The sequence below is a fragment of the Botryllus schlosseri genome, chromosome 13 (assembly GCF_051294905.1).
Source record: "Botryllus schlosseri isolate E-star chromosome 13, Bs_hap1, whole genome shotgun sequence".
NCBI lineage: Eukaryota > Metazoa > Chordata > Ascidiacea > Stolidobranchia > Styelidae > Botryllus > Botryllus schlosseri.
Genome location: NC_137248.1, coordinates 17,324,950 through 17,348,523, shown reverse-complemented (window position 1 = coordinate 17,348,523; position 23,574 = coordinate 17,324,950). Strand labels below are relative to the sequence as shown.

Here is a 23,574-nt window from a genome sequence, read left to right as displayed (position 1 = left end):
GAACACGATAATGATCATCAGAACGTATATACGGCGCATGTGATACATAGCCTGAGTGTTACAACTTAGGACGATCGAAGGTTATAATCATTTCATATCGTCACTGTGAACTATATCCAGTGCAGGTCTTCCAAATGCTCATGCAATAAGTTTTCTAAAATATTTAGAGCATTATCTCTTGCTAGCATTAGACAGGTTGATCAGGGGTAGCGCGAACGCAGACGCCACTGACAGAAATACGTGACCCACATTTGGGGTAATTGCTGAAGACCTGAAGTCAATCAAGCCCATGTTCAATGATGCATTGTGACATGAAAATGTGACTCCCTCACACGTGTGATTTCGAGATTCAATTTTTCACAAACAAAAGACACCTCTTTCGCATAAATATACCTTTCTTGCATTTAAATGAGCGCCGAAGACATGAAATTAAGTGTTGCATTCTGTTCAGAATTAAAATATTCCTCGAAGTTCATTTTTGCTCACACTTTTTCGTAATTACATTGTTGGTTCATTTTGATTTTTGATCGCTCACCAAATTATGCTTAATGTGATAGCTGGCATTTATTTTTGTGGTTGAAAAAATCAGTATTACCTTGTTAGCTTGTGAACCGGTGAAATTTCGAAACATAATTCGACGACAATTATGATATAAATCACAAATATGGAAACTTTCGTTGAATCAGAAGTCGGGTTTATTCGAAGGAAATGTGACTTTGCGATTTCGTCAAATTTTCTTAGTAGGTGTTCTTAGATTTTTCAGCACCTGGTATGCCACAGTATCAGCATTGCGACGTTCAGCATGTCCAAGCAGGTCGTGAAGTCTACTCTGTTCTTAGCGCGTCTTAATAAAGTCCGGAGAACGACCCGATGAACGATGAATAGGCCTACAACAACGCGTACGAAAACAGCTGGAAAAAACGTCACAAAAACGAAATGACATCGGCAAGATGACATTAAAAACTGATACATCGGGAATATTGAACTTGTTGGTCAGAACTCGCGGAAAGATTCGAAATTCTCCAAACGATACACATCTTGAGCTTCTATCATCAGTTCTTAATGTGATGTACCAGGTCTCAGATTAATGGACAAGTCTTCATGTCCTCTCATTTTCCAATTGAGGTAAGGTTCAATTCAGTTGGATAAGAATTTTCATCGATTAAAACACCACAAGACTGCAATACAATGAAAAGAAAGAAAGGTGTCGAAACGACTTGAAGTAGTCTTTGCAATCAGACACCCACCTGGGCCTCGGCGATGTAAAGAAGAGGGGCACGCACATTGCACACTGAATGAAAAGGAAAATAAGATAATACAAAACGACAAGCGACAAAATGAGGTGGCATGTGACTGAAGGCGAGGTCGATATGTCAGGTCGTGGTCCAGTAAACTTGAGGGCGGACTAGTATTGATTCAGTAGAAATCGCTTGTATTTCGAGTTAAATGAGGACATGCTCGATGACTGTCGGATAGCCGGCGAGATACTATTCCACTCATCAGGCCCGGCATATTTGATAAAGCGATTATATTTCCTGTCGACCATGTGATAGACATGCTTGACGCTTTTACGACGTCACAATGATTGATTCTCGAATACTCGATTTGGAATCGAATCACTCAGAGACTAGATCCCTATCTGAATCGTCAAGACCGTAAGGTGGTGCTATGAGTCTCACACCAGAACCATCCTCCGCAGTCAACAAGTTCGTGCGTGATTTCGAGTGTGTGCGTGGAGTGCGCGAGATAGGCTGTGTCAAAAACAACGAATCACAGAAGCTCTGAACGCGAAACCCTCGGACGGGTTCGTAGCATCTCGCTGGCCGCCGTCGGATGCATTAGTATTTTTCCGATCTTAGCTTAAGTGAGAGAATGTTATTGTACGCTTTATTTTGTTGGAAATGTAGCGGTTTGACGAAATTTCATTTCGCAGCCTCAGGCCATTCGCGTAGACATATACCTAATTGGTTTGTCGTTGCAAAGCTGCTTCATCTGTAGTCGGAATTGCAGTGAAGACCTTTGTCAATCGTCAATATCTTCCAGTAGGAACCCGGATTCACCGAAATCGAAACTATGTCTGATGTACAAAAAATAGACACTGACCGACAAGTGAGTATTTTTCATTTATGTATTTTTTTGTCTTGAGTTCTGTCGACGTGATACACAACAGACATTCGCGCGTCAAGCTGCAATCTATTATGCATCAACGATGCGTACTTTCGGCAACATCTTTTAGTTGCAATGCTCTGCAAAATTGTGCGATAGTCAAGTCATTCTTTGCGAATCATAACAGAAGCAAAACCGGAGATTCATATGTGATTTGCCGATATAGAAGTATTTATTGCTGTGAGTTGGTGTGATTTTAGGACGTATCCACGTGAACATTGCAAGTGTATTAATAATTTCCTAATTTCGAATTTGGTTCACCCTATTACTGATGTTCGTTACAGATGAGAGTCAGTCGAGAATCTTTTGGTAAATAAATTAACAGTGTGAACATTTGTTTCGTGTGCCAATAGTCAACAACTAGGTGATTTCTGTTTGTTTATTTGTTTTTGATTCATTTATGACATTATAACCCCAACGTCGGCATGCTTCCGGATACAATGATTCTGCAATCAATCACGACATTGATGTTTTGTACGGCAATATCGCCAACGGGCGGTATTCATAAATAATAATATTATTGGAAAACCAGTAAGGGAAGCATTCCACATGCGGCTATCAATATATAGTTTCTAACCAAGGAATAGCGGGATATCCTTCGCTTACATACCTAGATCATGAATCTTTACGGGGCATGCTTATATATAGTAATTGTACTTCTCTAGTTGTTACCCTTTCGAAACGGTTTCATTTCATGTGCCAGTAAATGAATATGCTCCATCTTGACGGCCAATGTGATGCACTGGTAAGTATTATTGCGGTTTAGAAAGTTTTTTTTAAATATTTTGACTTGTTGGAAAAAGTAATGGTAGAACGCTGAGAAAATGGCGCTTATGTCCTTGTCAGAATATACGCTAGGCGCGTAAACATCTCGCAAAACGATGCTCACTAGTAATAGAAATGGGAATATGTAAGTAGTTTCACACGGGCTAGTTTTGTTGTGTGTGAATGAATCTTAGAGTTGGCGGACAAAATGTATTTCTATTTGTGAAATTTCTGCAAATGGGACGAGGAAATATCACCACTTTATTATACAAAACGGGATTTAACTTGACGCAGTGCGCTCTTCACTATCACGCCCTTATCAGCGAATTCAAAATGGTGGGTAATCTGAGTATCAATCAAGTTCACTGCGATTGTTTCAAATACTTTCATTTCCAAGCGGAAAGTGATAACTAGTTCATCGCGAAACAATGACCCAAAAATACGCCCATTTTCATCCAGACCAGTGATTTTCGTAATTCCCCACACACGAAGTTATTTGCCGCAATCGTATTTTCCGAAAATGTAATAATGACGGGTATAACATCGTAACGGGAGTTACGACTGCTCGTTTTTATTTGTTTTACGATTGTACATATCCGTCGACTTGATTAGTAACTGGTCCCCATATTTTGTGGATTATTTCTGATTCACTTTCTCTATTTTCGCTGTACTGGAATTTTATGCAATGTCTATCTAATGCCCCCAATATCATATTCAAAACAATACTTACATAAGCATGATTGCCGATCTGGGTCTCAGGGACTCGTTGTTCTCGTCTACAATCACACACGAGACACCCATTCTCTTTAGAATCTGAAGGAAAGGCTATCAGAGCTAAATATCGACAATCAGAAACTGAGCGAAATCAAAGACAGATTCCGAAAAGCAATCTCCGACGGCCTGTCGAATAATGGACCAAAATCGTCACTCAAAATGTTACCTACATACGTGAGGGATACACCAGATGGATCAGGTGAGGCTACGAGCAATTTCTTTGTAAAATAACCTTGAGACGATATATAGTTGGCATTGCTTGATGAATGTATCATTTGTCCGGTGGCTATTTCTGTGGTCTAAGATTAGCATTGCACTCACGTTAATGATTCCATCACAAAAAGTAGAAGTTTTTCAGTCTTCAGTGCAGTCAGATTATATCAAGCGTATATATTATAGATTAAACGCAATCTACAATCGTGTATGCAAGTAATGTCGTTAAAAACACTCTGTCACCGTCCTAACCACGGTCGCTTCATTCATGATATGTTATGTGGGCGATGCAGCATGGTATTCAACATCTGTGCTAAAATAAACAAGTTGGTGGCCACTTGTCATGATAAATACTTTGTCTGCGTCCGCGAACGTTTTCGAATCTTGTTATTGTTTTATCAACCGGCGTAAATTATTCATGATGCAGCGAGTGCATTAATTACAGAATTAGTAGATCATTGACGCCTGATTCATTTGACTAAAGGTTTTTGCAAAGTGACAGGCCGTCCAACGTTGATGACAAGTTGAAACCCGTTACGTTGTCGCCTTTATACTCGGTAACTCAGGCGCACCAGCGTTCGTCATTATTCAAATTCACAACAGCATGAGAGCTGTCGAATGTGACGTGCATTTATCCGATTTGATAGTATGGTCTGACGGATTGTGGCGTTGGTGATGAAAAAATGTAAGACGCGGGATACACGCAGTTGTATCCATGCTCTGCCCGGTGTGAAATCGTCACGTATTATCATATAATGACAGCACAATCGACGGAATTGTATTTATTATGACTCGTCAAATCTTGTGTGGTCAGTGGACAACATTTCGTTTTTGAGCCATCTTGCCTGCGCAGTGTAGTCTACCAATATCAGATTTTCATATACGGAACTGCGTTCGCAACTTACTTGCATGTATCTCTAATGAGATGCGGAATGCATAACCTAGTCAACAACATCACAATTATCACTTTCTATCCTATACTCTCTCCAGAGCTATTAAATTACCGTTGTGCTTGAAAGCGATATAATTGGAGCTTTCGGGTTTTGCTTTTAATGATATGATGTATGGATGCGACTGGCTAGTCCGACCAAACTTATTGCGGCTTTCGTTCACTTTGATATATATAATACATGCACTGCAAATCAGTGGTGTAGATTGCAGGCTTGTTCAGCATACACACCCTGTGATACCAACCAATAGCGTAGAAGCTTTCAAATCGCCATTGGCAGTATCGTAAGAAAACCGGTTTATCTGCAAACTGTTTCTATGTTACTCCCATCGGTAACAGCCTTCGTCTCCGATTCGTAGAAGCCGAGGGAAGCCGCAAAAACGCCCACCAGTTTGAGCCAATGTCAGATATCAAGATCAAAATTCGGTTCCGACAAATTAACCTCCGCGCCGTGTATTCTCAATCGTGTATGACTATGACTATGTACAATTGTACAATGTACATCTGCACAAATAGGCCCAGGTTCACACGCAAACTATCATTAACCAGATATTATAATATAGCATTGATGCACGTTAGGGAATTGTAAAAAACGACTATTCATTGGTAATTGGTTGCAAATGGTTTCATAGGCTTTTCAAAGCAGGTGAATTCGTGACTATATACAATATATGATATTTATCACGCTTGTGATGCGTTTAGAGACTTTTCTGCGTCACGTGACTTATACCTGCAAGGCCCCATGAGGCGATTGTACTTGGATTTGCACCAAACCATATAAGTATGCTAGTTTTGTTTAAGATTATAATAAACTCCAATAGTAGAGATTCTAGTATGTCCTAATATATTGATATTAATTCTCGGTAACTAACGTGAAGTAGAGGAGTCAAGTCTCGCTTAGCAAGGTTTGATGGTTTCGTCGTACGGCGACCTAAATATCCAGCCGTCCGAGTTTATTCCATACGAGACACTTATGGGAAATTCTAAGTAAACAACCTGCATTAGCTTCGGTTATTGAATGTAATTGCCGGTAGGTCAGGGTTGCGATACTTCACAAATACAGTTCAGCGATTTTTGATTTAATAGATCGGTGATTGGCTACTTGTCTTATCCACGTTCGCCGCCTTGTAACCCCTCATTATTCAATGAATTATGACTGTCGAGTGACTACCCAATGGACTACATGGCAGATATTTCAACCCATTGTAAACCGAAACTGAAAGATTGTGCTTTTACGATGTGTATGCCAAGATTTTTGGGTGAAAGTCAGGTATGAAAGTGGCAGAATACGGCGGAGAGTCATATAACATCTCCATTGTTGTGACTAGGGTTGCATTTAAAACAAACGGTGTTCTAAAATACTTTGTTCGAAACATGTTTTAAATAGTGTTTTAAAAAAAGGCCTTTTTAAAAAAAACAAAATTGTTTTTTTTTTAGTTGTAAAATAATGCCATAATTGTGTAAATACTTTCCAAAAAACTTGTTGTATGAGCCTACGGACAATTACCACCCGACATAGCCGACGTATGTCGATATGGGATGGTTGTTACCCTCAAAATATTAACATCAACATTAATAGCACAGATATTTCGTCAAAGGGGGTATATTTACCCTATATTTTCAATTGTTAATGCCAATCCACTACGACGTCACAGTTGAATATTCGTGACGTCATTGCTTTTAAAAAACAAAAACAAAAAACAATTAAAAACATGTTTTAAATTAGAGCCTTGTTTTAAACATGTTTGTTTGAAATTGTTTTTTGTTTCAAAAGCAACCCTGGTTGTGACCCCTTGTCATTTGCGTCATTTATAAAGTAACATCACTGACATTAAGTATTCTGGTTGATTGTAAAACTGTTAATCTGAGCGACACAGTAGAAGGGGTGTTCTTGGTCATTGGCCTCAAACTTTTACTGTCCGCCCATATCTGAGTCTTATCATCTTCTAGCTAGTAGCGACCCAAGCCTCATACACCGGAACAAATACCTTCATGGCCATGATACCTTTTAGTTTTAGTGTGATATGTTTTAACGGGCCAGCAGCAAAGAAGGTGCAGACAACCAATTGTAGTACGAAACACAATTGTATGACACATAATTTATTGCACAGGAAAGTCATTGAGGCAGTGTGATTATTGTCACGGAGATTTGTTCTTTGCTCGACTCCATTGTACTGTGCGCTACGTGTCGGCCTGCACAACATGAATAGTTCCCAACGTTTTCCAATCACGAACTACTTGACAATATATTGTCAAGCCCGCGCACCCCTTGAATCATTGTAATTGGCGCTTACGAATCATTTTACAATATCACCTATTGCAAATCATTATGCGCTCTGAGTTTGTGAGAGGCTGCTATAACTTATGATCAGATTACAATAATTTCTATGATCCGGTCATACTGTCGTGACAAACTATAGTCGCGTAGTATCTAACACAGTGGTCTTAAAAATTAGGAAAGTATGCACAAATTGCGGAATTCGGTAAATATTATGTAAATTAAACGATCGGTCTTTTGCGCCCGCAACCCAAATTCATAACCTTCGCCACGCATACTTACGAACCACTATTGCGTGTAATGCGAATCTTCATGACATTTATTCATTGATTTATTAGTCGGAAAAAATCAATGATTGACTCTAGCAATTGGAAACGTATACACGGCTTGCTGAGTGTAGGTAGGTATGGCAGGCAGTAATTTCGCCTGGTTGTTGTGATATGAACTGTTTTTCCGGGGTCCTCTCAGCGAGCACGGTACACACCCATTCGACGCCCATGTTTATTCGCTGGCAGTTATGTACCCGCGACAATACATCACGGCCTGGAGTGTAGTGTGAATTCATATTGTGTGTCATACGTTCCATTGTATTCCGCCTGATTTTTTTGACTTCGCCCGTATATTACTTTGTGAAAATGGCTTATGTTGCGCGGAGTAGAATGAGCCTATTGTGTTCCATTGCGGGTCAAACGTCTTATATTTTACCACCAGGAGCCTGAATTTGAAATGAATGCCGACATTAATCCCATACTACACCTTGTATATGCCTGGTGTAATGCTATACGTTACGGTTCAATTTCCACGAACCAGTGACTCATATCATGACAACTTACATAAGTATTTTTGCGCGTGCAAATTTACATTGCTCGCGAAAAACAAGGACCGTGCAGCACTACCTTGTCGGAAACATCCTTGGGCGTTACCATCCCAATTTAACCTCGCGTTCAATTTTGAGAGAGAGTCAAATTAGCCACAGAAGCGAACGATAATTACATGCGATTTTTGTTGCGTCTCGTGTCTTCCGAAGGTGTGTACAGAGTTTCAAATGACATATTTCAAGCCACGTTTTGCCGTTAGCGAAGTCTCGAACTGTTCCGTGCTCACCGAGTCACGATGCTAGTTTTTCTCTCGTAGCGGTCCAAGACCTTAAAGTGAGAGATAAGGCACGTTGTTGAAACGTGTGGCACACTCGTTATGTACGGTTTGGAAAGCGGCAATCTGCAACGAGATCCGCAGGGCTGAATTCTGACTCATTTTATTTCGTCATGACGACCGCCGTTGACTTTTGTGGTCACGTGTTCCACGTCTCGGCATTTGTGGAGCCAAAAGGCAAATTTTACACGCGCGTCGAAGGCATTCCGGTCTCAATTCAAACTAGCTATTCTCAGCGATATATACATATCTTCTCTGTAGCATTGACGTCACATCCATAAGTGTTTACCTGGTTGGTAACTGTAAACGTTTTATAGATATGGAAAATTTTCCGAAGTGTGCCATATTACATCTCGGAATCAAACGAAAATTAGAAAAATGTCTCGAGTACTGCTGCTGACGCAGTCAATGCATACTCAATAATGAAATGCCTACTGTTTTATCTGGCGACACGTGCGATATTGCTTGACATTGAATAGCACTGCTGCCACTGCATCTTCACTAGCAGAGACAAATTTGCATTTTTATTATGGAACGAAAAATAGTGGATTTGACGATTTGGGCCGGATTAGAATCAAATTTCGATATGCGATTTTTTTGAACCTGGATACGGAATTTGACTTGGGTTTGGTCATTTACAGTTTTCATGCGACTTATGAACATTAAAATTCAGTCATTACTTGGACTTAGGTTTGGACACGATAGGAGATGAATTGTGAGCTCGGACCTGGTTTTGGAATCTCGAATTGAGAAGTAAATTAGGAATTGAAAATTTCAAATCCTCCCAGTCTGATGTGCCCCGAGCCCTCGCCTAATCGAACGTGACATTTTTGTTGCAGAGGAGGGAGAATTTCTAGCCTTGGACCTGGGAGGCACGAATTTCCGCGTTCTGCGAATACAAATCAACAAAAACGGCCGCGGAATCCTCATGGACAATCAAGTGTATAAAATGCCCGCGGAAGTCATGACGGGAACCGGAGAAGAGGTAACTAACACCCCCTCATTCACATCTCATCCCGACCGTAACATCCTAGAATCGCTTCTTGCGTTCAGCTCTTCGATTACATCGCCGAGTCGATCGCTAACTTCCTGGAAATCTACGACATGAAAAGCGTGAAGCTGCCGCTCGGATTTACGTTTTCGTTCCCTTGCGTGCAAAACGGATTAGACAAAGTAAGTGTTGGCCACTGCGCCCACTTGTCCGTCTTCGAATGACGTGTCTCTAATGTGACGTTGATATTTAATGCTTCTCGCGCTGCTTTAGGATCAGGTAAGTACCGCGTTTCATTTATTTTTCGAATTTGTTATTTTTTATCCGTGACAATAATGGGCTGCTTTGAATCTATGATTATTCACGGTACTGATACATCTAATTATGTCATGAGAGCTTGCGACCAATTTAGCGTCGAAACGCGTTTATCTTGATATTGTCAGCATCGTGAAATCTACACTTTGTCACAATAATACGTACGTGTGACATTCGTGTTTTGATGGCGGATTGGATCGTTGCTTCCTAAATTGTTTGTAAAATATCTTCACTCTAACAAAATAGTCGTTAATTCCGAAGCTGGCCTCTATAGAGTCGTTTTTGTGATAGTGTGAATTCTACCTGCAGCATGTAGCTGACATTCGAGCTGTTATGAACTACAGATGAATAATTTCATTCGTTGGAAAGCAAACAGTCGTTGACAAACGGTTTTCGTCAAAGTATGGCCACGCTACTTTGCGCTTATGACATTGTTATCCGAAGACTGTTGCGCCATTAATTGATAATTTAAACAGCAGTCTACAATCTCCGGTTTAGAAACTGTCAAAATATATCCGGGGGAGTACAGGTAGTATGTATTCTAAATCGCGCATTCGACATCGCAATAAAACAATTGCTTTTATTGTGGGTTTCTCTCGTTGACCGCAATTGAGAGTTGCTATTTTCACAGTTCCTTTGCGTGTTGGATAAGTTTTGTTTTGTTTTTCTATCGCCCCAATCATACGCGCGAGCACACAGTATTGGCAACACCGAGACATCAGCAATTCTGTACTTCGCCGGTGCTGCCTTTATTATCCCGAATAACAGCCTGTGGAATACTCAACATATCGACGTGCAGAGGCAATAACACCGGAAATCATCGAGTTCTCAGTACTTGCAGTAAGGTCGCTTTAGTCCAACACCGGCACAACCGTCACTTAACTATTCATTCCGCGATGTGCAGTCGTATTATACCTCGTACACGAAAAACAACGCCTTGTATGTAGCCACATTCTTCTGTGGTGACTTGTAGCAGGTTTATGCTGGGCATAGTTCATTGGAGCAGACTATTTCTGAATCGTCTTTATGCTGATTTCTGAAATACGACCGAACAATATTCGAGTTTATAACCAACGATTCTGTGATGTTATTCTCCAAATTGTTTTTTTCGCGATCACCTATTTGTCGCGTTGTGGAATGTAGCAATGTCACGTTGACGTTGGGACTGATGGAGTTGACCCAATCCTATTTCGTGCTTTAGATTGCAAACATTTAAATCAGATAGAACACTGCCTGATGTCGATCCAACAGATACATAAAATCAAAGGGTTAGTTGCTTTAGCTAGCGTTAAAATATAGAATAATATTTGTCATCACGTTGCCGCGTGCTTCCAGTGGGTTACATTCTGATCACACATCGGCGATACGCGCGCCCTCGCGCCGCACACACAGCGACCTTGTTGTGTGCACTGTAAACGAAGGCGTTGCCGGGGCTCGTACTTTGGTAATTTTCCATCGTCGATTCCATGTTGTATAACTTTTATGAAGGCATCTTTTGTCTCCGGTAGAGGTCACACATGCGTACGAAGTAGGAGATGTAACTGCTTTGGGCGTCTTGGCATTCAAGCTTTATCTCATCCCTGCGATTTAATGCCGTATTTCAAAGTTTTCTATCATGCACTTGAGATCGAACGGGAATGATCGTGTGATAATTCGTGAATATGTAATCTGTGTGATGCAGGTATTACAGTGCAATCCCCGGTGATGTACCACTTTTCCTACAGCCCCCGGTACCAACAAAGAAAGTTCACAGTTTTGGTTAAGAACAAAATACCATCAGATAGAGATAGGTATCTCATATAAGGACAGTTGGAGAGACCTTATTTCGATAATGACACAACTATAATAAATAAAACTAATACATAATCCCGCTAGTGGAGATAGGTCATATTTTGTACCTCGGTTTCTATGCATTCATTTACTAAATAATTAACGGGCAATCACGACTGGTTTCTTATCGATATCATATTGATATCAATTTTGTGATTCGGTCGGGACTTCAGTGAATGCCATGTTATACGCTTGAGGCGGTGTAGTGTCATTGTTTGATAAATCGTGATCGTCGTCAAGTGGATAATTGTATAATCTGCTACTGCTGATTGCTTTCACCAAGCAGGCATCCACCGTGCAAGTGTCCATAATGTGATAATAGAATGCATTGCTGCGTGTAGGCAAAAACACGAGACAGATAGTCTACCTCTCGCGCAATGACGATTAATGTTATGCAAAACAGCGCAAGTACTAGTTTTATGATGTGACAACGTAAACTACACAAGCCCCGCAGTAAAATCTCCGTAAAACGATAGAGGTAGTTTTACTTAATCGCTGTATCTCCTCAATGGTGTCGGATAATTTTCACGACCTTCCCTCTCATCGTAAATAGCATATCTTTTTGCGGTTGTACAGTACAATCTGTGATGGCTGGCTCTCTACCGGCAAATCGGGAAGTTCTATTTCGCGTATAAACTATAAATCAATTTCAAATCTGGGGTGGTTTATTGCATAGGTTCATAAATAGATACGTGAGTGTACGATATTTCTGTGTGTAAAACACAAAGAAGAGCTACTTGTAGGTACAGAACTTCAATATACCATTGAATTGTATATTCATATTGAAGTGAACCCGAATATTTTCGTCTGACACTCGTCAGCAACAAGCAGAGAATTGAAAAGAACATTGTATGTCAACAACCCTTTCCTTTAAGAGAACAATTTTTATATACCGACTGACATTGCATACAGTTTGATTGATCGGACAACAACCGAAATCATTACCTAGTCAAAATATCTGCCTATGCAATTATAGTGAAATCGTGATATACACATTGCATCTACTCAACGGCATTCTGCACTACATATTTTTGCGATTGAAATCTTTTCATATCTATTTACGCAATTGCCGCGGTGACTGCATAAATATTCTATACACCTGCGGGTTAAACAAGGCGATTACGAGTATAGGACTGCATATCCTATTTTGAGATGTTCCACATTTTATTGCTTATTTGAATTTGGCTACCCTGTAATAACCAACTTTCGGGACAAGTTCCAATTCAATGCAATTTCACATGAGATGCATGCGGACTATATACATAATTTAATTAATACCGGCTGAATTCACAAAAATATGCAGCAATCCATTTTTGTCTTTCCAGGGTACTTTGCTACGGTGGACTAAAGGATTTAGCGCGTCTGGCGTGGTTGGCGAAGACGTGGTACGACTTTTACAAGAGGCAGTGGCCCGCATGAACGAAGAATACCAGCTTCAAGTAGTAGCCCTAGTCAACGACACTGTCGGCACCATGATGTCATGCGGTCACGAAGACCACGACTGCGCACTAGGAATGATTGTCGGTAAGCAAGTTAGCATCACGCTCCGATGCGTTATTGATGACCAGCGCGGGTTGCTACTTGGGCATAGTGGTGAACTGGGATTAGTTCACGGCGGCTCGACATAAACAATAAACACTTGGAACAACGCAATAGTGAAATAGAGATATAGTTTCTACATGGGTGTACGATATCGGAAATTATGTCTTTTTAAACGCCATGGAATTCGCATCATTCTCAATTTCTTCTACCACGAAATTTATATGGGGACCAATCCATAATTTAATACGGTTGGCAGGCTTGTTTGATAGCAATTGTCAACTGCTTGTTGTCCGTGGGCAATGGGCACGGGCAAAACTGATTAAAAATTGAGAAGAATCATATTTCATGTCGTACAAATCGAACATGGTATGTCGAAGTTCTTATTTACACCCGTTCCAGTTGGTGTAAATGAGTCAAATGCACCGTTTCAGATTGAGATATATCCCAGGGGTGTAGTGGGTTCTGTTTTATTTTGTACCAACACTAGAAGGGGCGAGAAGCTGGTACACGCATCTAGTACGCAATACATCCCTGGGATTTACCTCCACATGAAACGGTGTACATATGGCTCATTTTAACTATTAGGAATAGGTATAAAAGTCTGATGTCGTATCAGGAAGTGCCGCCAGAATGAAGCATACCCCACGGAAGGCGAATTTATAGCGAATGCACCTATTTACAGCGTATGGCTACTGCGGTGAATAAACCACCACCGTAGCATTCTCATCGAGCCGTTAACCAATTCATAATGCGACCATATGCCAGTACGCATTATACGCATCATCTGCATCAAAGTATCAAATGACGGCCTCTTTGCAGGTACCGGAACGAACGCCTGCTACATGGAAAGCATGCAGAACATTGACAAGATCGCGGAGGATGAGGACTTGAACGCTGAGGGTCAGATGTGCATCAACACGGAATGGGGCGCGTTCGGCGAGCAGGGCGAACTCGACGACATCATCACGGAATTCGACAGAGAAGTCGACAGGAATTCGATCAACCCCGGATGCATGCTGTGAGGAAACGTTCTTGATTCGAAAATGCGACGTATTTGAATGGCGCTCGGAGAATAGAGAGGCGACACAATTACCATTGTCGAACTTGTTAGGACAAGGCCCAAGTGGCACATTTGATCTGTTAATTCCGAGATTTGATGTGATATATATTGCTTTAGTTCGAATGTCAAATCCAATACAACGAAATCTCAGATTTCGATCCCGATTATCTGCAATATTTATATTAGCGTCGCCGATGGCTCCATCCATACTGTGCTCTCCACTGTAAACGGAAATCATGTATCTCCCCGATTTTCAGCATACCTTAGGGTGCATATCAGATAAAAGGCCATTTCTGGAACACCCTTTCCAATGAGTGAAAACTAGTCAAATACACCGATTCTTATGGATTCTCGCCACTGGTGGGTTTGTTTATGTTTGCGCGTACCACCATCAATAGCCTCAAAAGGCAACACTTGTAAACAGACCTCCCTACACCCATGAGATATATTTCCATAAGGGTCGGAGTATTTGACTCAATTCTTCTATTGGAATGAGTATGAAAGCAAAATTATGTACCATAAACTGTCGATTACCTGGATGGTGGAAATTTTGTAAACACACATATTTATTTCAACTATTTACCAACCGTGTATTTCGAGTGTGGCGGCATAACAAACCCGTACTACAACGTCACTTTAGACAAGACAACCTTTAACATTTGAACGATGCGAATTCTAAATGATATACTCATACTCAGTAGCAGCCAGGTTACTAAAAGGATAAGCCGTCGCAAGCACTCGCACGACATGCCCAATAGTTTAATTTTACAGCCTGCGTTATGTTCATTAATATGTAATTTTGAACATTCGTTGACATTTAACTGTACGGGCCTGAGGCCCCGGTATGGCATTCCAAAGGTCCTATTTATTATGACAAAAAGCAAGATGAACAATACAGATATGCATCGAATAATTAACTCGAGGTCAAGGTCCGAAATAGAGATATACTTTGAAAAACCAGTACAACTGGTTTTGCTTGATAGCGGCGATACAGAAGCAATAATTCAAGTATGTCTACTTGTTGGTTACTATCCGTTCTCTTTTCAATGGAAATGCGATCGCCAACACGTTCAAACGTGCGCATTCGAAACGGTTGCAGTGCTAGTGCATTGCCCACAGGCTGTATGAGCAACCTTGGTTATTTATATATGGACGTCACACGCGCACATCCGCCCAACTCGTAACACGCCGTCAAATGAATTTATGACCGCTTCAATATCTTTGTTCTTTAATTGAATTGACTGATAGCCACGTTGCCGTTGTTAATGTGTGCATAAGTATTACATAACAAACTGTTTCGTCAGTGGCATCAACCTGACAAACATGGTGTGTCAAATAACAACAGGCTGTCTGTATGGTTTGCCGTAATCAAATACTAAATTTGGTGTAGGCATGCAACCATGAGGATGTAGCTTGGTAAATGCCAGTTGTTTTCAGTTTGCAGCTTTTAAAAATGAAACTAGTCTGAATCAGTTTATTCCGAAACGATGTGACAATTGATTATATTTCCACGCAGCGAAGATATTCCGACACATCCCAAGTGATCTTTACCTGATGTATGCATTATGTAGTCACTGTAAAACCAAATTATAATGAAATTAGAAAACGTATAAAAGTAGTCTTTAAGCATTTAGGAATCGGTGAATACCGCTTCAATGTAATCCGTAATCCATAAAAACAAACTAAATTACTTATCGCCTGTTTGCTTAACGTTGTCGAGAGTCTATAACACCTTTTAAAACATGGGTCAGGCTCTCATGGCAATATATCAATAGCGTAATGTGCAAACAGCGATCTATACCGGATGATGTGGTAGTTGTCTTATGCAGTAATATATTATTATAATGAATTGTGCTTTTCAGATACGAGAAGATGATCAGTGGCATGTATTTGGGCGAAGTTGTACGCAACGTTTTGGTGGACCTTGTAAAAAGTGGGGATATGTTAAACGGCAAACTCTCGGAAAAACTGAACAGCAAAGGAGAATTTGAAACCGCCTTCGTTACACAAGTAGAATTGTAAGAAGGCCTTCTGTTCTGTTACGGTTGAATTGAGATAGGGAACTTTTCTTTTGTTCTCTGCAGAGATCGCACACCCAGCCTACGCGTTGCTGCACAAATATTTCGGCATCTAGGCTACGATTCGCCAGACCTAAAGATGCCTCCTATACCCGGGCTACGAACGGATCACGTATGCACTCTAGCGGACAGACAAGCGTTGCGAGAAGTTTGTGAGGTAAGAAAAACATTTCATTTCCCCGGTTGTTGACTGTTGGCACAAGTTTTATTAAGAGGCTATGATATAGGAACTTTTGCATTTTGGAAGCTAGAACATGGAATATGAATGCGTAATACGCAATGCCGCACTACACGCAACAGCAATGTTACCAAAATATCGCATTCGAACCTATCCAGTATCAAAATAATGCAATGGTCGATGTTAGTTGGATTCTTGCGTAAAATTGAAGTAGTTATCTCCAACATATTTAAATTGGTTATTAGCGTTATTTGCGTACTAAGCCTATTCTTTGGCAAGCTGTTGTTGTTGATATGAACCTAAGAGATATCGTTAATGTTACCCTTTAATTGACAGACGGTAAGCAGAAGAGCAGCGCATTTATGTGCATCCGGTGTTGCTGCACTGTTGGAAAGGATACTTTTGAATAGACGAGCATCCGGCGCTCAGACGGATAGAAATATGACTGTCGGAGTAGACGGCACTGTTTTCAAGAAGCACCCGAAGTAAGTCTTAAGGAATGATTAGCAGTTAACACTAAATAAAATTTAATGTGGTAGCCTACATATAGAATACATGTGATTTGATCTGAATACCAAGCTTGGTTTTTGCACAGTGTGATATTCAGTGTAATTGAGAGACTTTTTTAGAGTGCTTCGCAATAGTAGAAGTACTTCGTTAGTGACCAGTGCATATCTTACAGCCATGCGTTTTTCAGTTTCCGACGACTCATGGAAACCAAAGTACGGGAACTGTTGCCGCCCGACGCGAGAATAACTTTCCGGATGTCTCACGACGGCAGCGGCAAAGGTGCGGCCTTGGTTACGGCTGTGGCGTGCAGGATGGCGGAGAAGAACGACATTTTGAAAAGTTGCCGGCTGTCGTTATAGTACTGGCTTCTGTTCGACCTACCAACAGTACTAATCGCATTCACGAATGCCCATCGCTTTGTAAGCGTCGCGACCGATGAAACATTGCATCGCAATGCGATACGCGTCGAAGTTTAGTTCCCAATGATATCTGCCAAATCGAATACGTTCGAGGTAAAAGTTAGATCTCACAGAGAGACTTGAATGCGAAGAAATCTCGATGTCTCCGTCCCGGCATATCCACACGATTCAATCCGCACGCCTTCGTTTAAGTTCTCATTTGGACAGCTTTTACACCCGGGCCGCTTCCGACAGTCAACGAATACAGCAACGCGAAGACGCGTAGACGCCGTAGCTCTCGAGACCCGTGCCTCACGAAAGATCCATCATCATCGTTTCGTGAAAACTCGACCCCCAAAGATATATAGCCTATGAAATTATGACATTTATCGTGTTCGGATTCGGAGTTGAATATCGCTATCATTGCGAGATGTTTAATATCCCTTACCCCGATGGTTTGAAGATTTCACATTATGTCCTTAAATAACTTCAAGCGACAGGTTTAATCGTGGCAAGCTGTTTAATGTAATGATGATTACCAAGCGTATGTATATTCGTATGAAAATATGGGTCATACGTCAATACGTCATTTGTATTATAGCGTGGGGGAATCGTTAAGAAATAACGAATTAGCGTGAAATGATTATATCGTTGTATTTTACCTTTGATATCTTTCGATATATTCCAAATATTTCCTCCGCAATGACGACGGTATTGCCGCGCCTGGGATTAGTGTTGGCGGTCGTCCCCTGCGTATCGCACACGGCAGCAACGAATATCGCAGGCGTTGTATTTTTAGTAGCGCCTCCTTTCGTGCGAGCAAGATGGTCAATAAAATGAGGCAGGCGGACCGGAGAAAAACATATTTTAACAACGACACTATGTTGGAAATTTATCCGTCACGTGTGCTTACAATTGCCGTTTCATGCGTAGTTGAATTTGAAGATTGCATTCGAACACTTTGGAATACACAAACCGGTTATGACTATATGCGGGGTTACCCGTCAACAGTTTTTTTTTTGCAAACATGAACTTTATCAAAATCTCGAAATAGTTCATTCATTTCCTCTACTTGAGTGTGGGCTTTGCGAGCACGCATCATGGACTATATATTGACAGTTAATGTAAACATATAGGTCCCATTTAGGATAGTAGATTCATACTGAGAGCGATTAGTGGTGCCGAGTAATTGGTTGAATCCAGTGTTGGGATGACTCGAGTCATGGCTTAACTCGAGTCAGACTCGAGTCACCTTTTTCGAATGACTTGACTTGACTCGAGTCACTTTGCTAAAATGACTTGACTTGACTCGGCGTATCGGAAATGTGGATTGACTCGTGACCCGGAGCAAAATTCACGAGTCAATTTCAAGTCATCAAGTAATCGGTGTCGATAAAAATCTCTGTATTTGCATATGTTCAGATTGTTCGCGAAACGCTTGCGTAACCCGTGAGAGCGACCAATCATTCAATGACCATGGGTTTCGCTGAGCCTCGATTGTTCTCTCACAAATATATTGAATGCGCATGAAGTGATCGAAGCTTACAGCTGACGTTGTCGTTACTCTAGTAGTAAAGTAGTAGAATAACAAAATGTGTATTTCTGTTCTCTGTTCTTACCTTAAGCAAACCTCTTGTTTTATTGAAATTGCAGTCGAATATAGTTTATTTGTCCTCAACCATTGGCACAGGCTCGAATGGTATCATATCTATTTGTAAATGGGTAATGTATTGAATCTTATCAATTCGTTTCTCTATTCTCTATTGTTTCTGGTAACTATAAATTTAGGCTATGCAATTGCGTAGTCTAACTTCTACGTATATAGAGCTATGTACATGTCCATTATATTTACCCGACAGTGATTATTACGTAGGGGGACTCCCCGAATGGCGACAGCTTACCCGACAGATTCGCCGTTTTACATGTCACAGGTTTATCTATCGAAACTACACATTACATTCGATAGTTTATAATTAGTTTATTAACATTCATCCATGTGATGTTTTCCATTGCATAGTCAGAGGCAAATAACGCATATCACTGCAAAAGGAGTCGTTTGGAACTGTGAAACTTTAGGCAGCCTATTGATGTGCCATGTATATTCCGAATAGGACCAGTTCTCAACGTGAATAACCTTAGTGAACACTTGAAGTTCACAAATATGCTACAACAAACATTTTTACAGCCTAAACTTCCATATCAGGTTTGTTTCGCACGGTACTTTACGGTACATATCGCCATTCGACGATATAATTATACCCAAAGGTGCTAAAAGTCACTTATAATGTTATAAAACTGACTTAAAATCAATTATACAGCCATGGAAATACCTAAATCAAACTAAAATCTCAGGACGAACGTTTCCGTTACCCGATATACGCGATTTCCTCTGCTGTTTTATCGGGTAACCTCGCGAGACAATTTTGCCCGACAGATTCCCCGACAAATTTGCGTCGTCTGTGACGCACGAATGCGTAATCTTACGTCGGGTAATTTGTCGGGACATCTAGCGACATGTAGATAGGCCTTATGTGAGCGATACAGCGCCTTCTAGCATGAATATTTAACTCTGTACTCGTTCATCGTCTCGGAATCAATGACCAGTGGTCATTGCTGACCACTCAAACTGTATTTCAGACAACTATAGCAAATAGCAATGACGTAATCATGCCTCATGCATACTTCGAAAAGGCAACTTGACTTGAAATGTGACTTGACTCGTGACTTGACTTGACTTGACTTGACTTGACTTGACTCGACTCGACTTGACTCGAGTCACCTCCAGAAATCGAGTGACTTGACTTGACTCTAGTCATCTTTGAAAATTGATTGACTTGACTTGACTGGAGTCAAAATGTGCAATGACTCGAAACGAGTCGTGACTCGAAGGTAGTGACTTGATCCCCACACTGGTTGAATCCAATCCGCATGATCTAGCGCCAGACACGGAAAATCAATCGGCTCAGTTCAGCATTTTTCCAACAACCACGAGGAAGATTATGCAAAGCACGTTTTATCAAAATGATGCTAGCGCGGTCGGTAGATATGATGGTTGCCCGAAATATGAGCATGCGACACATTGAAAAACGACAGATCAACATGCAACACTTTAGCATGCGCCACTTTGGCATGTGTTTTCACAACCCCAAAATATATACTAACCTCGAAATCGCCACTTATATATATCCTGACCCCAACCTAACCCGATCCTCAATCTAAATCAGATCCAGCGCTAGCCCCAAATATTACCCACATGTTCAAGTGTCGCATATACCCAATTTTCGGATGCTGAAGTGTCGCATGCCATTATGTAGCATGCTGACATGTCCACGGACCAAATATGATACATGTGAATGTGATCCGTAACAAAGTACTTTCAATATTAACACGTACGTAAGTATATTGTGACTACACTTGCACTACTAAGACATGTGAACATTGTGAAGCTATAAATTGGAGGAATGCAAGAGATACTGGGTCAGCAGAAGGCATGTTGTATTCAAGTTAAAAAATCATTGAGGGTGTATCCTGAATCATACATTCAATTACAATTCCTGTATTATAATCCGTTGTTTGATGTTCTAATATGCGTAATACGCGTATATGAGGCATCTCTTCACATAACCTTCTTTGCCGTCATTGTGCTGCCCCTAAAATAGTCAATCGCCTCGTAATCAACAGTCAAAAGTAAGACAATAATACTTACCAACGTATATTTTTTTCTGATAGGATCCTGTTGCAACCTTAAAATATAATTTATTTCATTGTATTCGTGCTTCACAGGGTCATTTTCTTGATTTTTTGTAACGACTATGTATGAACGGTGATGCCGAGGAGAGGGGCAGTTAAACTCTGACACTTCGAAGCACGCTAATGCTTCTGAGACTCCGCAACTTACCGTCAGGTACTATACCTTAGCCAATCGTTATGACAATTTCAATCATAAAATAATGCAATCCATCCAGACACGACTTTCTACTCGACTTAATCGATATCGTATAGACCTAACACCTTTCACAATATTGAACAGCTTATCTCTTCGGAGAATCGTAACTTTAACCAAACTATAGCTGTCACTGTTGACGGACACCATGTCGTAAGCACGTACGTCGTAAGAACGCCTAGTCGAATGCGTATGATGAATAGAAATTGTATTAAATAAAAGTGAACAAAATACTAAAGAAAACACGATGCGCACTGTTCCATCTTTCTTGAATTTGGAGTGAATTCAGTTATAGCAAATGTCCTTGATCGCTGTTCGTTTCCAAACGGAGCTGGGAAATTGCAGATGTTGCCTGGGTGTGCGGAATCGCCAAAGGAAAGCCAAACACGCTTTTCCCCATAATTATATGCGTTCAATGGTTTGGAGTAGAGAAGCCCTTCGTCGTCGTTCATAGTCTACGCGCGCACGTCAATCGAACCTCTGTGTCCACAGTTTTTCTTCATCTCTGTTTTACCTCCGTTTCTTCGCACACGGTATTCTTTGGTTTCATCCTCTATGGTGTAAAGTGTGGGGCCAACGCGATACAACAACACCTCGTTCACGACAAAGAATCGAGTATCCATCGAGCTCCGAATCTGTGCAACATTATGCCTAGTCCAGTTCGTAACATCCACCCTTGCACACGGCTGATCGTTGCGTAACTCGAACCTCTCTTCTGTCAACTTGTTCGTATCACATTTTATAGCACACATTTCAACATCACGAAATGCCATACTTGTCTCGACGCTGTTACAACCGACCGACACACGATAACGAATATAGATAAATATGGAGAGCGTTTGCTGCATCTAGAATGCTTATAAGTAATACCCGCCGATCGGAAAGCTCCATTTCAAATATCCCACGGACACGTTTAATGGAAGCGTCTTGATAAGACCGCGATTTTATGAAAGGCTCTCATTCACTATCAACACAGTAATCCGTTTTCGAGCCGTCTTCCAGGACTGGGTATTTGATAAAGCGGGCCTCCAGCTGTGTATAATTGCGGGTGTTAATCGCTTACTGTGCAGGTAATCATTCGACCCATCCCGCGTGCACATTTTTTATGGAAACTTTACTTGTTCCCACGCGGCGTTAACCGATGTGGTATTCGCATATTCAAACACCGGGAATCGCGCGGTGCGAACAACCCAACATGGCTCACATATGAAATCTAGGTTGTGACTGCATCGTTATCGTTGCGTCGTGATTTATTTTATTTTATTACGGTTGGTTTTTTCCCGATATTTTATTCACTATTCAAGTAAGTAATCCTTTTTACGAAGATTAAATTTGATCTCACCATGTGCGAGTAAGATCTTGAAAAAGTAAGCGAGCAACGAGCATGCGTGAGTGACCAATCCATACCGTGATATTGCATCATATGCATAGTAAGTGTAGGATCAGAATTCCTGATAACATGGTGTATTCTGGAAGCTGCACCGGATCGGATTGGTTTAGATTTAGTAGTTTCAGTTGTAGTAGTTGTACAGCGCGGGACGGGACAGCTGTGGTCTGAACATCGTATGACCGACCGAGTCCCTTCAAGTCCAGTTTGTTAAGTATGACACCTTACGGAATTTGCGCAATGCAACTCATCGTCGTGGCATAACGTTCGTCCGTCCCTAGATATTGAAAACTTTTGGTCGGCATTGTATCCAACCAGATGATATCTGATTCCCCCAAATCGTGATACACATCCTTATATGGCCTCCTGGAATATTCTCTACCTTGATACATATATCCTACATTTACGATTTTCAAGCATCAACGTCTTCAATATCTGTCTCGTCGTTAAAGATCAACATCCGTTGGACCCACCGCAACATGACCCACATTTATTGACTGCCTTAAACCACCGTGGGTTGCCGTTCTCGATGTCAGTCGCTACAAGCAATTTGAGGAACAAATACGGATATAGGTTTTGGGACAAACTATCGTCATGGAATTGCTAATATTACAACACTTCTGCAACGCCCATTGAATCATATACATTGCTATTTTAACTATGATCCACACCAGCAGGTTGACATAAGTAGAAACAGAACCACCACGATCCCATTAAACGGGTAATGTTAGATAGGTATAGGGCCCGGGGTATACGCACACAATCCATACATGATATATTACATACGGTACCATGATTTTCCGTCATCTCCTTGCGCGATTCACGCTGCAGCACAATCGTCAGGTCTGGATGTTACATCAACGCTGTCGCCAATCGGCCGATGTAAAATACTAGTGCCTAAGTTGATAGAAATGGCTTCTTAATTTTAGTCTTGGAAATGGTACTTTACTCCCGAATTACCTTAACGCATGTCTAATCCCTTCGTAGAGCTGCCGCTATGTACCTCAAAACTTGCCAAAACCTCCATAATTACCTTCAAGACGAC

At 41.0% G+C, this 23,574-nt stretch overlaps 1 protein-coding gene and 1 long non-coding RNA gene across 3 annotated transcripts in view; both read left to right on the top strand.

The window, feature by feature from the left end:
- Nucleotides 1-23,574, top strand: part of LOC145454145 (uncharacterized) — a 184,737-nt gene that overhangs the window by 47,031 nt on the left and 114,132 nt on the right. The gene's annotated exons all lie outside the window — the stretch shown is intronic.
- On the top strand, nucleotides 1,767-18,250 carry LOC145454138 (hexokinase-4-like). 2 transcript variants are annotated; one of them, XM_080332162.1, is made up of 11 exons: nucleotides 1,767-2,109; nucleotides 3,742-3,904; nucleotides 9,137-9,282; nucleotides 9,351-9,470; nucleotides 12,759-12,957; nucleotides 13,795-13,993; nucleotides 15,898-16,053; nucleotides 16,120-16,270; nucleotides 16,628-16,776; nucleotides 16,989-17,178; nucleotides 17,235-18,250. In XM_080332162.1, exons 1-10 carry the CDS (start codon nucleotides 2,074-2,076, stop codon nucleotides 17,158-17,160), a joined length of 1,491 nt encoding a protein of 496 aa, XP_080188288.1. In that variant the 5' UTR covers nucleotides 1,767-2,073; the 3' UTR covers nucleotides 17,161-17,178; nucleotides 17,235-18,250. The 2 variants fall into 2 exon arrangements, with proteins under 2 accessions (XP_080188288.1, XP_080188287.1); XM_080332161.1 differs by having other exon boundaries at nucleotides 1,770-2,109; nucleotides 16,989-18,250.

Coding starts and splice junctions, on each gene's coding strand:
- LOC145454138 (XM_080332162.1), top strand. CDS start 2,074: ATGTCTGATGTACAAAAAATAGACACTGACCGACAA. Junction 9,471..12,758: donor TGCAAAACGGATTAGACAAA/GTAAGTGTTGGC, acceptor TTGTCTTTCCAG/GGTACTTTGCTACGGTGGAC. Junction 16,777..16,988: donor GTTTTCAAGAAGCACCCGAA/GTAAGTCTTAAG, acceptor TGCGTTTTTCAG/TTTCCGACGACTCATGGAAA.